Raw genomic sequence first — 16,968 nt, forward strand, 5'->3', positions numbered from 1 at the left:
TTAAAAAAAATAAATATAAATGTAAAAAACATTTTAATCTACGTATAATGTCTCCACTGGATAATCTATAAATTTACAACATGAAGTGAGGCTCTATAATACATAACCTAGATTGGAAACTCGTGTGTTGGTTTGAGTCTTTCATTAGAGTTACTTTGAATAAATAAATATTTACAAGAAATGGATGATTTCCAATTGTTATGGTCTTCAGTTTCACATATATATTTATGTAAATAAAAATAGAAATTATTTTACATAAGATCTTTTTATAAAAAATTTGCTCTAACTGAAAATTGTCTCGGAGCGCTTTAATAGAAACTAAAATTGTGATATATGTTTCGTATCTAAGTTTGATATATGTTCGTATCCAGATATTAATAACTTCATGGATTGTACGATTGTATTGAGTCAAAGTGTTGATAAGTGTTTTTCATATATACAATAAGTGTAAGAAATTTCAAAAATAAAAAAAGTTTATAAATAGTAGGAAGCATTTTTTTCAAAAAGACCATCATGGATTGGGACGAAATTGAGAAATTGGCGGCAGACTTTCAAAATGCTCAGCTTAGTAGTAATTTACAAAAGTACGTTTTATATACACAATAGTATCTATTATAGTTTTATTATTACAAAAAGTCAAATGATCGCTATAATGTACACGTAGTATTTTATTTGCATTATTAATTTCTTTTTTATTTTTATTATCTTTTATAAATAACAATTTACATATATTCATTCAAAAAAAAAAAAATTAAACATATGGAATGATACAATTATATTATTTCAAAGTTATAACACAAAATACGTATAGTAAGCGTCATTTGACATAAACGATTTATTCATATAACGAATAATAACGAGATATAATTATTTTTTTAGGTTAACAGAGAGCAATTGTATAGAAATTGTAGCAAAGCTCATAGAGACAAAACGTTTGGATGTGGTCTTTACAAATGATAGAAAAGAATATGTTACGCGACAATATCTTAAAACACAGATCATAGACGAATTAAGTTTTCATGGTGGTAGAATGAATTTGAATGATATAGCACAAATTCTTAATGTCAGTTTGTCTCAAATAACAACTTTAGCTAATGAAATTCAGACATGTGATTCTGGTATTCACGTAGTTATAGGATATTTAATTAATGAAGAATATTGGGGACAGATGATGAAGGATATAAATGATAAACTCTGGCAGCATCATTATGTCAAAGTAGTAGATTTGACATTGTTTTATAATTTACCAGCAGAATTTATAAGAACAACTATAGAAACTGCCTTGACTCGAAAAATTATAGCAAATGTAGAAGTTACACAAGATAAGCAAATATACTATACTAATAGATTTATTAAAACAAATAAAGCTAAAATAAGAGGTGCTTTATCTGCTGTAACAAAACCTATTTCTCTTTCTTTAATTTCAAAGGAATGTTCTGTTCCTGATTTTGTTATATTCCGTAAGTATTCACATAAATTTGTGCAAAAAAATATTTTATCCCTATATATAATTCTATATAATTGACATTGTTTGCAAATTATTTTTAGCAATATTGGGTGATCTCCAACAAAAGAAACAAATATCAGGTATTGTAACAGGAGATCAAATAAAAACTAGTATGTTTTTACCCCACATTTATGTTAAAAATCAAACTCAATGGATTCATGATTTCTATAAACAAAATGGATATTTAGGTATGATTTTTTTTTTGTTTTTTTTTTTTTTTTTTTTTTAATCAATATATTGATGTTTTTTTTTTTTTTTTTTTTTTTTTAGAATATGATGCACTCGCTCGACTTGGAATATCAGATCCAAAACATACCATTAAAAAGTACTTCCCAAATGATGATATAATTTTTTTGGATTCAGTGGCAGTCAACAATATTATTGTAGATCAACTTAAAACTATTGCCAATGACACTATTAATACAAGATCTTTCACAGATGTTCGTGATTATTTGCCTTCAATGCTTACTGATCAAGATATTCAAATTTTTTTGAATAAAATCTTGGAGAACTGTCCAGTCAAAGTATTCATGGAAACGGTTTTAGTTTCTGATGATTTTTTACAAAGTTTATTACAATCTTTATATAAAATTGCAGAGAATAAAGCACAAATTGTGGTAACTAGTGGAAAGTGGTTACAATTAATTTGTGAAGATAAAATCAAGTTCAAGAGTGATGACAGTATAGTTCGAAATAATAAAACGCATAAAAAAGAGGAACGGCGTAAGAAAGCAACAAGTGGAAAAGCAGGTGGTGGAAATCAAGGAAGAGAAACTAAGACCAAATCGACAAAGAAAAAGTACCTGCAACAAAAATTTAACGAGGATCTTTCGGACGAAGAAAACACATATACTAAAGATAAAAATGTGGAGCATGAATTGGTATCATTAGAGGATATTACAGCTGAACTTTTAAAAAATCGTGAAATTTCAGTAATAGATGATTTGGCAGATCAATTAGCTTTAATGTTGCAACAAAAAGTAAATGAACATGCACTATGTTATGCAGAAAAATTAGCAGAATCTAGTGATGTATTTAATACGGATGAACTCAAAAAGGATTTAATTATTCTAGTAACGAATATTAAAATGTTCAATGAAAGCATTGAACTTTTTGAACAGCAAGGACAACGTACATCTTTAACAGAATATTTAATGAAATCATTATGTCGTGATTTTGTAACGCGATTATTTAAATTGGCCAGTTTACAAAATAAATTGCAATATCCTGATAATATAGATTTTAATGGAATAAAAAAAATACTTGTTGAATTACCTTCAGATGTTCAAGAACCACTTAATGACATATATTCAGCTGTTACAAAATGTGTTATCAAAGATTTTTTAAATCTTACTACTCCAGCATTACAAGCTTGTTCTGTGATACAAAAGAAACATAATAAAGATATAAATAAACAAATTATTTTTACTCATAAAGAAGCTTTATTAAAAGAATTGAAAATAACACAAGATCCAGCATTGGCATTAAATTTGGTGACAAGTTTACTTTTTACAGCAGCAACACAAAATATTATACATATGTCTGGAAGACACGTGTCAATGGTTTTGTCTTTTCTTCAGTTGTACATAATACCTGAAACTGCAGAATTATTGAGCAAATATTGTGGTATGCATTTATAGTATTAATATCTAAAATTGCAGAAATCTGTACTTTATTTGTATAATATAGTAATGTAGTAAAGTATATTTGGATATCATCATATCATAACATTAATAACTTTATTTTAAGATTTTATGGACAATATATGAATTAAACTTATACATGTTGGTAGCATAATGTTTAAATATTTATAACAAAATTATCGCATTATTTTGCAGATTTAGTAAGAAGTAGCATATCATCTTCTGAAAATATTGAAAAAATGGAAGCACAAGAAGCATTAAACAACAAATTGGAGCAAATAAAAGCGATTCCTGATAATATTAATACTCATATAAAATCACAAAAATCTGAAGCATAATAATATAAATTTGTGCTACATATTTATACAAGTTGTAATTATATATTAAAATTCGATTCACAATTATTATGTTAGTTATTACTGTTATCTTTCGTTACTGTTTAATTATTTTTATATTATAAAGTTGCCAAGATTCTAGTGAATCCAACACAAGCAGCAACAAATGTCTGCCCAATCCCCCATACTAATGCATATAATGGTGGCATTTGATGACTCGATGCTCGATAAACAAATGCAACAGCAGCAGAACTTAATACCCCTGATGTCAATGGTAGTAATATACCCATTATTATTATAAGGAGTGGAAAAAATCTTTAAAAGAAAAAAAATATTTATAGATCTTTATATAATTTTATAAAGATCACTCAGTGCAATAGTATCTATTTAAAAGTTCTACATACTTTCCATACTTATGTTGTCGTAAAGTGGCAAAACAAATTGTGCCAGCTATCATATGAACAAATATAGAAGAAAATAATGCCCACAAGAATATCTGGTACCACATTTCTGAAAGATTATAATAATTGAAAACAAAAAAATATATATATATAAAATATTTGCTTCGATAAATATATACCTTTAAATTATTTTAATATACATACCAGCAAAAGAAGTTAGTGGCATGTAAAATATATTTCCTGCATTCATGTTTCTTATAACTTGAGTATGAGGTAAAGAATTTTCTGTATGTTCATTCATGACATGTTTTTGGAAGCCTTTGTTGTTTTCTTCTTTGCTCGTTTAGAATAATTTTTATAATCTAAATATGCATTTTGGAACCTATTATTAATATAAAATATTGTTATATTATATAGAAAAGCATGAAAAGAAAAATATTCTTTTCTTATCAATATGATAAGGAATATAATTATTAAGGTTATAAAACAGATCAATATTACTATTATGTGTATACAATATTAAATCCTTTTATATTCAATTTTGTGTTAGTTTTATATACCTTTTTGCAACAAAAATCATTTTCATAACCAATAAACAGTATTTTGTTGCACATAACCTTTTGCGCGTGTGTGTATGGTATTTGTGTGTGTATATATATATATATATATATATATATATCCGCGCAAAAGAAAATTGATTACTGCAATATCTTCTAAAGCACTAATTCTATGAAAAGTACACTATCATTTTTTTATTTATAGAGCATCGTAATAGTTTTGTTTTTCCTAAAAGATAAAATCGAATCAGTCTAACTTTTCCTAATTTATGATTGGTCTTTAACATGACACTTACGTCATTGATTACAAAAATTTTTAATTTCCATAAGAAATGTAAATAATGGCTGCACAAAATGAAATCTAAAAAGTAAAGTATTTTCAATTCTAATAAACCTTATATATTAAAATGCAATTAATAATTTTTCTTATAATATTCTATGGTTTGTTTGTTTTGTTAATACTAACGCCTCCTTGCGGTAAATAAGGAAACACAGTCAGCTGATTTTGTCTTCCAAGCGTCCAGAACGTATTTATCAATAAAGTTTACGATTGAAGAGTTTTGGTTTGTAAAATTAAATTGTGCGTTGAAGGAGTAAATAATACAATGGTGGATATGAAAACTAACGTAAATTTCGCGTGCCAGAGGTGCTTACAGCCATTGAGATTAGATCCCAGTTTTAACCATCTAGGAGAACATACTCTGGCCGAACTCTCACGTAGGTAAATTCTATTTTAAACTATTGATTTGTTAAATATCATTTTTTTTACATATTTGAAAATAAGGTATTAAAATGCTACGTTGATAATGATTATAAAGGTAGCTGTACATTATATAAGATTATTGTTATAAACTTTTAATTCTCCGATAAATACACACAATAATACGAAAACATGATGAAATATGAATATATATTAATACACATATATATATATATATATATATATATATATATATATAAATATATAAATATATACACACGCCCACACACACACAAATCATATTTATACAACAAAGTTATAACCATTTTTATAATAGTTATATATATGATACTATATGAATCATACAGTTTATAAAAAATATATAAATTCATCAGATTTTATTTAATGATAGTACCCCTACAGCAACAAGTTGTTGGAGAATTAGAACCTCCAAGTGGTAGTTTGGAACATTTAGTTCCACCATTCAGATTAACAGAATCAGGAAATGGAACTAATGGTTTTATGCTGGTTGGTGATTCTGGTGAAACAGAAAGTTTAAGTCATCATTTAAAAGTATGTTAAGCTTTTTAAAAAATTATTTTCTGGAATGAATTGTATAAATAATTATTTATTTTATATCATATGAAGGTAAGGGCAACGCTGTTTGATATTTTAAGTAGTAGTAGTTCTGCAGACCATCCACTTTGCGATGAATGTACAGACAGTTTGTTGTTGTTAATGGATCAACAACTACGAATGACAGAAGGAGAATGGTCAGACTATAATGAATATTTAAAAAAATTGGAATCTGAACAACAGCAATTGGGATATGAAGATATAGAGATGGAAAATTTAACAAAGGAATTACAAGATGCGAAATCCGAAGAAGATAGAATGATAAGTGAATTAGAAGCCTTAAGGAAAGAAGAAATAGCTACAAGAAATGCTATTGCAGAACAAGAGAAAGAAAGAGTAAGATTGCAAAGCGAAGAAGAAAGATATTGGAGAGAATACTCAAGGCACAAAAGAGATCTGATGTTAGGAGATGATGAATGTCGAAGGTAATTAGTGAGAGATAATGCATGTATTTATATTGTTTATATCAATAGAAATATAATGTACACATTAAATATATATTTACTGAAATATTTTTATTAGCTTGGAATGTCAACTGGCCTATGCAGCTTCTCAACTTGAAAGACTGAAGAAAACAAATGTCTTCAATGCTACATTTCACATCTGGCATTCGGGACATTTTGGAACTATTAATTCGTTTCGTTTAGGACGTTTACCTAGTGCACCAGTAGATTGGAGTGAAATAAATGCTGCATGGGGACAAACAACTCTTTTACTGGCATCACTTGCAAGGAAAATGAATTTAACTTTTAAACGGTTTCGTTTAGTACCGTTTGGTAATCATAGTTATATTGAAGCATTAGATCAACATAGAGAATTACCTTTGTATGGAAGTGGTGGCTTTAAATTTTTATGGGATACGAAATTTGATGCTGCTATGGTAGCATTTCTTGATTGCTTACAGCAATTTAAAGAACAGGTAGAAAAAGGAGATAGTGGATTTTGTTTACCATACAGAATGGATCGTGGTAAAATAGAAGATTCTGCCACAGGAAATTCATACTCTATCAAGTAATATAACTTTTTATTTTGATATAGTTAGTAAATTATATTAATATTATTTCAATATGTTTGTATCACAAGTCATTGTGTAACAATAGAACTTCGTTCATAGAACTTTGTCAATGTAGACTTGTTGAGTCTATCTATTTATTTTTTATATTGCATTTTAATAACATCAACTTTTTATATCGTTTCAGAATTCAATTTAATTCTGAGGAACAATGGACCAAGGCCTTAAAGTTTTTGTTAACAAATTTAAAATGGGGCCTAGCTTGGGTCAGTTCACAATTCACAAAAGACGAAAATGAGCACTGATTTAACATTAATTTACGTGATTTCATTGTATTTTGTCTATGCAACCATTTCTTATTCGCTTGTGTACATTCGCTCTATTTGTAAATAAAATTGTTCTATAATTTTTCTTCTATCTATTATAATTTCTTAACAATTTTATATCTCGTATAAATATTAATTGAATTTATTTCATTACCATTTCTGAAGTAAAGATTAATGCCCATGTTTATTGCTTAGAAACCAGGATATACCAAAGAGAAAACTGGAAGGACTTTGTACTTCTCCAGAATTAATGTACTCCTTTGCCTCTTCAACATTCATTTCCACCAGTTCAATAAGTTCACCCTCAGATTCTGCACCACCTCCTTCAATTTCACGAATTTTTACAAGATACAATCTATGTTCTTGCTTGCTATATGCTCAATTAAATGTATAACCTTTATATTAAGCTTACCAGGATATATATGCATTTCATCTGTCACCTCTACATAAAAAAGTGTTTGTTTGGTAGCTCCAGATCCTACACCTCTGCAAGAATCGAAAGATGTAAATAAAATCGAAGCTTAACAATCTTTGACTGTAGATATATAAATATATATTTATTAAGAACAATAAATATAACATATGGACGATGCAAAAGTGGGACTTTATACATGTACAATACGAGAATACTTAATATATTTTTAAATAATATCAAGAATAATGCAGTAGGTTGTATAATTGCTATTTCTATACTTTCAATGTTATTGTTCGATTTTTTTTTATCAAATACTTTTGACAACTTTGATAATGTGAATGAATCTGTCTTTTTTTTTTTTTTTTTTTTTTTTTTTATATATATATATATATATATTCACATTATAGTTCACTATATTATATTTCCACCTGTAGGTGACGATCTTTGTGAAAGCTGACGCAGGTACTTCGTATCCGCACTCTTCCCTCAGTTCGTCTCTTGCTATCTCGACGAGAGGTTTGTCCTTGTCTACGATACCCGCACACAATTCCAAGGTCAGACCCAATGACGGTGGATATTGCTTAATATTGATCTCCTTGACATTATCTGGTAAACAAGCGTAATATGCAGCTGGTCGGAATTGTCTAACTAAAATGAGTTTCTTTCGAGTTGTATTAAAAACAACGATTCCCACGCTGTCATGTGATTTTACAACATCCCAAACTTTTTCATGTCCATCTTGCATATAACAAATTCTTACTGGCTTGACCCACGGCGAATCTATCGGATATTTTCCTATTTGAATTCTTTTTATGTCAAGTATTTTTTCCCGTACTATTTTATTTCTTGTATTTTGTTTAATGGCATCCATATTTTCTCTCGAAATTAAAGATCTTCAACTGTCACAAGGATCTTATACTATCGATTCACGTTGTGTTGCGGTAAACGACGCACGTCGATAATTCGAAGAACAAAGTATAGAAAGCGCGGGAATTTCAAAATTCCAAAAAGATATTCCTACTCCATCTTACACAACATCGATTCCGTTCATTCGTAATGACAATGTCAAGTGAATTTGAAATAATTTTAAATTTGAAAAAAAAAAAAAAAAAAAAAAAAAAAATTATTTTTGCATAATAGACAATAAAGTTCTTCGATCGTGTCATTTTCTCGGCTTTCTCGTTTTATTGAATTTTTTATCTTTTTTCAAAATGTCTGAGATTTTCAATGCATCGAGTATATCTTGCTGCTTAACTTGGGTATCGATGTGAATGACGTCGGGCTTCTTTCGATACCTACTAACCGCTGCAGGAGGTGAAAATTCGATTTCCATATCTGACGCGGTCGAGCTAGATGCCACAGATTCGTCGTCTTTGTTCTTTACAATTTTAAATTGCAACGGTTTCATAGGTTGTTCTAGCTTTGGCACGTCCATTGTCTCTTGCTTGATCGGATACATTGTAACATAGTACGTTCCATCTTTTCTATGAATGTGTAAAGTTGGTGGTAGTTCCGTTTCCTCTTCGTTTTCTTTCTTTGCTTGTAACTTTTTCACCGAGGTAAAGCTCATACTCCTATAAGTTTTACCTTTTCTAGTACGGAAAGGTACAGCCCTTGGTTTACCCTTTGATCCAGCTTTTGCCTCTTTAAGCAATTCGCTCAAATACCTTCCTATAGCACCAGGCTTCCAGCCGATTCGTGGTTTCAAGTTATAAAGCGTGCTACTAGTATTCCATAACCAACCCATATTGGCTGGTACTCTCATACGTACATCGATACAATTTTTGTGACCATAATGAATACCAGGATAAACATCGCCGATGGAATATACATAACGCATCACGCGTTTACTGACCTTTATAGGTGTTTTAATAGTACGATCTCCAGAGGGACTTATAGAGTTGATCTTAAGCTTATGTTTACCCTTTTCACTAGCTTTACTACTGGTCAAAGGTGTTGTCACACCAGTACTTAAAGGCTTTATTTGCGTCACTGATTTCTTATGAGAAAATTCTATATTTTCGATGGATTCTACAGTATCCATGACCTTCTTACGTCTTGATTTACATTTAGGCTCACCGCAAGGACCTAGATCAATTTCCACAGGTACAGATGGCGTGGCATCGATATCCTTCGACTTGTCGATCTTTTCCTCTCTCTTCTCTTCCTTCTTTTTTGGCTTTGCATAAACAACGGTCGAACCGTTATCAGGTAGCGTAGGTACAGCTTCGCGTACGACCCCTGTACGACCTGGCACGGCTATCGTTAATGGCGTTGCTGCGGTATAAGCCGAAGTTGAATGAGGCACGGAAACGTTATTAGTGCCTGTATCAAATTTACGTGTTCCAATACGTGGATTGCAAGGAGCTGTGCAATGAGGATTTGGTAATGGTAATGCCTGCGCTCTCTTCTCTGCCTGTGTATCATCGGTCTCGTAATCTTTGCTGATATCTCTGCCAAAAAAAGGACTTTCCGAAGGGTCCATCAAGCCTAAACCTTCGAAACCAGGTACCTTCCCTAAGGAATCTACGAATTCTTGGGCTTCCTTGAATGCGCGCAAGAGACAATCAATACCTGTACATGGTTTCTTATTGCAATCTGGACCGCCTTTTTTCCAAATAGGCGGATCCTGTCCTGCGCAGGTACAGCCAGGCTTTGCCTTTTCTAAACTTTTCAATCTGCCCTTACAACCCGTTTCTTCGCTCTTTTTGTAAAGACTCGGTGCACCGGAACACACGCAACCTGGTAGATCATATTCATGTCCTCCACCTTGCAAACGATTATTTTCTTTCGTGATTTTATCACCGTACCAAGTGAATTCGATATTATTCTCAACGTCGATCGGTGTATCGGTATTATGGTAATAATCGTCTTCGCTACTTCCGCTTTTTAATCGATCATTATCCTTCTTCATTTTGTTTCCTCGTTTCTGACGGTAAATTTTCTTTTTTACATATTACAATGAACTTTTGAGGATTTCTTAATTTCATGCAACACAAACGCTGACAACCGGAACGACATATTAATGGATGCAGCGTTTGGTTTATCGGTAGACAATTGCAAGTTGACTCGTTGGGATAAGCTTTATAAATCAAGTTGCGATACTCACGATTGTTCAACTTCTCAGCTGTCGTTAAATATTTAAAACCTGGATCGTTTATTGGCAGCCGTGGCGATGACGTAGCAACACCACCTCGTTGAAATGGATTATTTCCTTTTTTAGACAATTTTTTGCTCATCGGATAATTTAGAGTAAAAAAAGCGTAGTAAAAGATATACTTTCGTTTTTAATTAAACAAGAATTTAGGAAGCATATCTAATCCGATGGATTATTTCAGGTTTATTATTATTGCGAAATACGCCATTAATTTTGTGGTCGACAAGACCGACGTCTAATTTTTAAACCTATGTATTATGTCTTTCAGTCATCGGAATCGATTGAAGATATTTTGTTGTCATGGTGATATGTTACTTTGTGGATTACATACACATCAACGTAATTAAATAACGACTTTGAAAAATAAATTTGACTTGTGCGTTATTTATTTGATTTAGATTTCATGTAATGTAAATTCACATACGTCGCTATTTGTAATATATCAATCTTTTCCTATGTATGTATGTATGTATGTATGTATGTACACATGTACATATATGTAATATCGAAGTTATTTATACGCATAAAAAAGAAAAAAAAAATAAATAAAACCATATTAATAATCAGGATCATCGATTATAATCTTAATGAACGAATCATCGTTATTTCGAAGCCTTTTTATTCTTTTTAGCTTTCTTTTTATTCTTCTGCGTGGTTGATTCCTTGACGTCTGAATTGGCGATAAAACTTTCGTGTATTGATTCTGGCAGAGGATAGTCTTCCTTGAGCAAATCATGACGTATGTGAGGCGGTATATTTCGTTCGACGCAAAATTCTCGCATGTCCTCCTTTTTCTTGAAAATGAAAAAGCTTGGTCTAAGCTCGTATTTCGTAGTTATGAATCGTCCAAAACAAGTGACCTTCAATTCCATATCCAATATTCCCGATGGATTTTCTCCTGGATCCAATAAGTGAAAACCACCTTTTACGGAGAACGGCTTTGGCATATTTTCGGTATCATTCGTCGACATTGCGATTTGATCGCATAAACAACCAGATAATTTAACAATGGCCTCGGCCAAAGGATAAGTATCACCGACGCAAAATACACCGATACCAACGCTAGCATTACGAAGCTCATCTACGAGATCTTTCGGTTTTCTAATGAATAAACAACTTCTACCTATGGAAAAACGTACGATCCCATTTTTTTCTACGATAGTAGGTGATTTCTTTAATGATTCAAAATCTTCCCTTGTGATCTCGAATAGAGGGAAATCGAGAAGCTTGACTTTAATTGCGACAGCCCGATCACCAATGTCCTTCACTTTGTTCGGTGTCAATTGTAATTTGTCGATCAACACTTCCACGAGATAAATCTGCTTGTCCTGACCACCGAAACACGACATCCTGAAAATATAATTTAATTTTTGTCTTTTTGTTATTTTTCTTTCTTTTCCTTTTTTTTTCTTTTTTTTTTTTTTCTTTTTTTTTTTAATTTAATTTAATCTTTCTCTTTTTTTACATCAGTCCCAAATAATTTTGTCTGTAGTGTAAATGAGAGCGCGGAAAATTTAAAAAAAAAAAGGATTATGTCTCGAAAGGTTAGGTGATTGTGACGTTAACAAAAGAATTATGATTACATTGAGCAAGCAAATACGCAGTGTATTTATGTTCAGATGTAGATACGTTACCTGTAGGAAAAATTAGTTATGTTAATAATAATAATGAAACAATTTATCATATTTTCTTATCTATGCATATAGTATTTCTCGAACTTCTTTTTTGGTATCTGCAATTTCGTCGTAGATTATTACGTAGATTTTACATTTACTCTATACTTAAACCTATGGCGCGAAACACGATGCAAAACACCGTTACCGGGACCCGTAAGAGAGGCGTTTCATTTCGTCATATTTTCTTTTTTAGAAATTAATCATTATGTCCGAAGATTGATTCTTTATCAATTTACCGTTATATTAATATGAACATTTATATCAATTGAAAACTCGTCTAATTGAAAGTTACATATAATTAATATCAAATATTTCAATCTTATATAAATGAGATAGATTTTCAATTAAATTAATTATATTAATAATAGCAAAAGTTAATTAATATTATAATTTTATTTCAGGATAAATCGGAAAGAAGAAAAAAAAATTATAGGACCAATCGAGCCAAAGATTAGTTCTGACGTACATACGTTGACCAATCACAAAGGCGTATAATAATGACGAAGTTATTTCCTATTGGCCGACAATCGATATCTTATAAATACATATCGTATGAAAAACGTTATAAGCTAATAATTACTTCCGGCTTTCGTTGACCAATCACGGGGGCGTATAATAAAGACGAAGTTATTTCCTATTGGTTAACGAACGACATTGTATAAATACGTTATTAATATAAAAAATGTTCGTTGGCGTATGCAAATAGATCGGTCGTCGAGTAATGAATATACAATTAATCGGCATTAATAAATATTCTTATGAATGAGTGAACAAGGTCAATGTCGCAAAGCAAAAAACAAGAAAGTAAGTATTCATCTATATTATTTACATATGTATTATATATTCCAAAGTAAGAAGAATATTGAATCGATTTCGTTGTATGGAACGATGAGAAAGGAGAGGGAGAATGTACGGAGCTTGTATGTAATTATTATTCGTGTCTCTTCATATACATATTTTGAATCGAGTGTTAGAGAATAAGCGTGAAGATCATTCATATATTAAAACTCGTTTATTCATAGTAAGAGATATTCTAATGTATCTACTAATTATAAATTAATAATCGGCCTACGTGATATCAGAATACATTGGATTAATATTAATACGTAGATCGTACGTCGTACATACGCGAAAAGATATCTAAACGTATTTAATCATTCACTTAACGTTGTTATAAATAACTCATCCAAATGAATCGTCATAATAATCCAATAATTTAGAGGATAGAATTGATCGAAAGTTTCGTTTTGAATTGTAATACGTTATGTAATTATACGTATTTTAGATTAATTCACTTTCATTTAGTTCGACCTGGAAGGAAATAACGATTACGACGTGAGAAAGGGATAAAAGAAGAAAAAGAAAAAAAAGAGAGAGAGAGAGGAAGAAGATCCGGGTCCAAAAAACTCACTCTCCGGCACTGTGACTTAACGTTCGAAGGGTTAAATATGCCAAGAAAAGTCACCTTGAAAACGGACCGTGCCTCGTCGTAGTCGTCGTCGTCGTCGTCGTCGTCGTCGTCGTCGTCGTCGTCGTCGTTGGGTCCTGAGAGAGAGCACCTTTTGTCGGGACCATGCTGGGGTCCCGAACACCAAGAGCCGAAGTATGCGCTAATTGGTACGGGGTGCAGCGCACGCACACACGTTCCTTATATCGGATACGGTGAAAAGAAGGTGGACTAAAGTAAGAGAAACGAGGAACACATGAGAATGAAAGAAAGAGAGAATGAGAGAGAGAAAGAGAGAGGAAGGGTATCGCGAACACCGTTGTGGGTGCTCTCGTCGTGGGGGCCATCGGTGGAAGCTACTCGAAGGATGAGACGAAGTTAAATTCCTTGCTGGGCGACACAACGGCTCGTTAAAATGCTTCTGAGAGTTTTGGAACCGGGACGTCCTGCGTAATTGGCGATTAACGATTAAAACGAACGTATTCTTCCACAATCGTTTGCTCTCACTCTCTCCCTCTCTCTCTCTCTCTCTATCTCTATCTCTCTCTTTCTTTTTCTTTCTTAATTTTTTTTTCTTTCTCTCTAGTTTCTTTATTCCAATGATGAATATTAGACCGAAACAAGAGTTTAAACAAGAGTTAAGAAAAATATGTTAAGAGGTTAGAACGTTGCCTAAGACATTGTGTGTGTGTATCTATTTATAGTATTTTATTTTACTTTGATAAAACTTTGGATATTATTGTGCTTAACATTTCTTAAGAAACTGTTTTAATTGAAGTTTCGTTTATCATAAATCTGCATCTTATTACTGAGAGAACAGTTTACTTACATAATTAAGAATCATCAGTGATCTTACTATACATATATATATATATATATATATACATATACATATACATATATAGATATGATTTATAACGTCGACGATTGTTTCTCTCATTTGTCCTTATACAATTTTATTTTTGTTTCATTTTTTCTCTCTCTCTCTCTCCCTCTCTCTCTCTCTCTTTTTCTCTTCCTCTTTTTTCTTTTTTTTTTTTTTTAAGGATCGATGAAGGCTCTCACTGTGTTTTAATCGTGAGAACGGAAGCTAAGAAGATTTCTTTTTTGTATTGATGTTGCAAGTTGTTACTCGCGAGAGTAGTTGATTAATCCTAAAACATTCAGGATCGTACATACTACTGTTCGTACGAACAAAAAAGCTATAAGGATTAATCGAACAACTTTTTTGTTGTTGTTGCGAAACGTCTCGTTTGTTTAATACGATTTATTACTATCGGAAATTTTATTAATCTTCGATTCTCACAATATTTTATTATTATTATTATTATTATTATTATTATTATTATTATTATTATTATTATCTTAGGTTTTACGTAAGGCATCATCAAGTTTACCATACGTTATGATAACTGTCAGTAGAAAAAGATATTGAAAAAAGGAGAAATTCGGTGAGATATCTCTCTCTTTCTCTCTCACCTGTTTCACAGTAGGTCATGGCAATTTTTCATCTTATCGTATAGTTAATGCTTTTGCATGTTCGTCAACGATTCTCCTTGCTAGACTAGACGACCGTTACTTCGATATAACGAAAACAGTTACCTTTATCTAAAGACTTCGAAGTAGTATCGAAAGCATCCACCGAATCTAGTATGAAGTTATATACTATATACATAGATGCACGAACACGTGGAAGAAACGACGGTGCTTCTCTATTTACGTGAATGATCATTTCTCGACGTATGTACATATGTACAACCTAAATCCAATCTGTACATGTACGTAGATTCCTGAACGTGTCAAGCTCATTTCCTTTCGTGTGTATATATATATATATATGTATGTATGTATGTATGCGGGTTCTAAGACGTCGGAGAAGTCTTACGGATCGTGCATGTGGCTAGAAACATCCCATGACATTATTTTACTAGATCAGTTATCCGCCATTGTGTATTAGACTTAAAAATTATAACTTTAAATCGTATTTATTACAATTTCGATAATTGTAATAAATTATTACTTAAATTTATTTATTACAATTTCGATAATTTCAATGAATTCTTCTTTTAAAATAATTGTTACATTAATAATGCTAACTAGATATATCGTTTTTTTCTACGTCATATGGATTTTCTTTCCCACGGTTAAACAAAGTTCAATAATGTAGATAAGGATTTTGTTTTCTAGGGATTCGTTCGAAGTAGTAACATCGGCAAGTGCTCGAAGTGGAATCCTCGAGAGAAGAAAAAAGTATAGAGGATGATGGGGATCGGTATTAACCTCGTAACGCAAACGAAAGAAAGGTACACTCGTCTTGGGATTTTCGATGATCTAGATCTGGGTAGCACCAGGAAGCCAGGACCGAAGGCAAAATTACCGGTGCCCATGAAGGAAGGAGGCCTCGTTCGCTTGCCTCGAGAGGTCAGAGGGCGATAGCGGTACCTTCTTCTTCACCGAGGAAGGCCTCATCCTCCTTCGTCCTACCACCTATCAAGCTGATATGTATTGCACGCTCCAGTACAAACGTTCCTTGCCGATGCGCGCGCACAGGAACACACACACACACACACACATACGTATATACATATACACAAGTGAAGCACGGGTAAAGTAGAGCCTACGAGAATAGAATATGGCTCGTATCGAAAGGTTCGAGTGTTCGTGCGAGGAATACCTAAGGATGGCCTGCGGCGATTACGCGCGGCCAACCGAGTTCTATGACAGTGGAAACGAAAGAGGGATATGCGGAGGATGGGAGAGAAAGGAGGACGAAGAATAAGAGGGAGAGAGAGAGAGAGAGAGAGAGAGAGAGAGAGAGAGAGAGAGAGAGAGTAAAGGAAGGATATTAGAAGGTGCTCTCCCGCAGCGCTAGACGAAATTTGTCAAGTAACTGGTGGATCCTAATTTGTTCTCGTGCATGTCTAGAACATGATGGAAGCCATAGGTGGCTTGGTTGATTGTTTCGCTAGACGATGAGTTTATGTCTATCTCTTTAACGTTCCTGTTCTTAATGACGTTATAGCTAGACGATTTGTAAACATACACGGTAAGCAATCTTTTATTTTTTTTTTTTTTTTTCTATTAAGATTTTGGTATTTAACGCTGACTACTGTTATCAATATGTATACTTATAGCGGACATTAGTTATTGCGAAGA

At 32.0% G+C, this 16,968-nt stretch overlaps 5 protein-coding genes across 7 annotated transcripts; 2 read left to right on the plus strand and 3 right to left on the minus strand.

The window, feature by feature from the left end:
- The first annotated feature begins 84 nt into the window (after nt 1-84).
- LOC124955504 (E3 UFM1-protein ligase 1 homolog) lies at nt 85-3,554 on the plus strand. 2 transcript variants are annotated; one of them, XM_047510054.1, is made up of 5 exons: nt 85-584; nt 880-1,460; nt 1,549-1,695; nt 1,778-3,133; nt 3,346-3,554. In XM_047510054.1, the coding sequence occupies exons 1-5, from the start codon at nt 514-516 to the stop codon at nt 3,486-3,488; spliced, it is 2,298 nt and encodes a 765-aa protein (XP_047366010.1). In that variant the 5' UTR covers nt 85-513; the 3' UTR covers nt 3,489-3,554. The 2 variants fall into 2 exon arrangements, with proteins under 2 accessions (XP_047366010.1, XP_047366011.1); XM_047510055.1 differs by lacking the exon at nt 85-584 and having other exon boundaries at nt 941-1,063; nt 1,131-1,460.
- LOC124955510 (transmembrane protein 170A) lies at nt 3,230-4,243 on the minus strand. The gene is made up of 3 exons (XM_047510062.1): nt 4,091-4,243; nt 3,890-3,995; nt 3,230-3,800 (listed from the first exon to the last, which is right to left on the minus strand). The coding sequence occupies exons 1-3, from the start codon at nt 4,185-4,187 to the stop codon at nt 3,605-3,607; spliced, it is 399 nt and encodes a 132-aa protein (XP_047366018.1). The 5' UTR covers nt 4,188-4,243; the 3' UTR covers nt 3,230-3,604.
- A 667-nt stretch (nt 4,244-4,910) lies between these two features.
- On the plus strand, nt 4,911-7,199 carry LOC124955506 (beclin-1-like protein). 2 transcript variants are annotated; one of them, XM_047510056.1, is made up of 5 exons: nt 4,911-5,160; nt 5,556-5,716; nt 5,792-6,204; nt 6,302-6,790; nt 6,979-7,199. In XM_047510056.1, exons 1-5 carry the CDS (start codon nt 5,049-5,051, stop codon nt 7,094-7,096), a joined length of 1,293 nt encoding a protein of 430 aa, XP_047366012.1. In that variant the 5' UTR covers nt 4,911-5,048; the 3' UTR covers nt 7,097-7,199. The 2 variants fall into 2 exon arrangements, with proteins under 2 accessions (XP_047366012.1, XP_047366013.1); XM_047510057.1 differs by having other exon boundaries at nt 5,023-5,164.
- On the minus strand, nt 6,787-8,557 carry LOC124955509 (uridine diphosphate glucose pyrophosphatase NUDT14-like). Its single transcript, XM_047510061.1, has 4 exons — nt 7,961-8,557; nt 7,530-7,603; nt 7,272-7,440; nt 6,787-7,170 (listed from the first exon to the last, which is right to left on the minus strand). Exons 1-3 carry the CDS (start codon nt 8,401-8,403, stop codon nt 7,289-7,291), a joined length of 669 nt encoding a protein of 222 aa, XP_047366017.1. The 5' UTR covers nt 8,404-8,557; the 3' UTR covers nt 6,787-7,170; nt 7,272-7,288.
- Nucleotides 8,558-8,663: 106 nt separating this feature from the next.
- On the minus strand, nt 8,664-15,283 carry LOC124955562. Its single transcript, XM_047510150.1, is given in 4 exon segments — nt 8,664-10,431; nt 10,433-10,819; nt 11,298-12,039; nt 13,831-15,283. Coding segments are annotated over 4 exon segments (2,976 nt in total). The 5' UTR covers nt 13,941-15,283; the 3' UTR covers nt 8,664-8,694.
- Between the last annotated feature and the right edge of the window lie 1,685 nt (nt 15,284-16,968).

Source organism: Vespa velutina, chromosome 18 (assembly GCF_912470025.1).
Source record: "Vespa velutina chromosome 18, iVesVel2.1, whole genome shotgun sequence".
Lineage (NCBI taxonomy): Eukaryota > Metazoa > Arthropoda > Insecta > Hymenoptera > Vespidae > Vespa > Vespa velutina.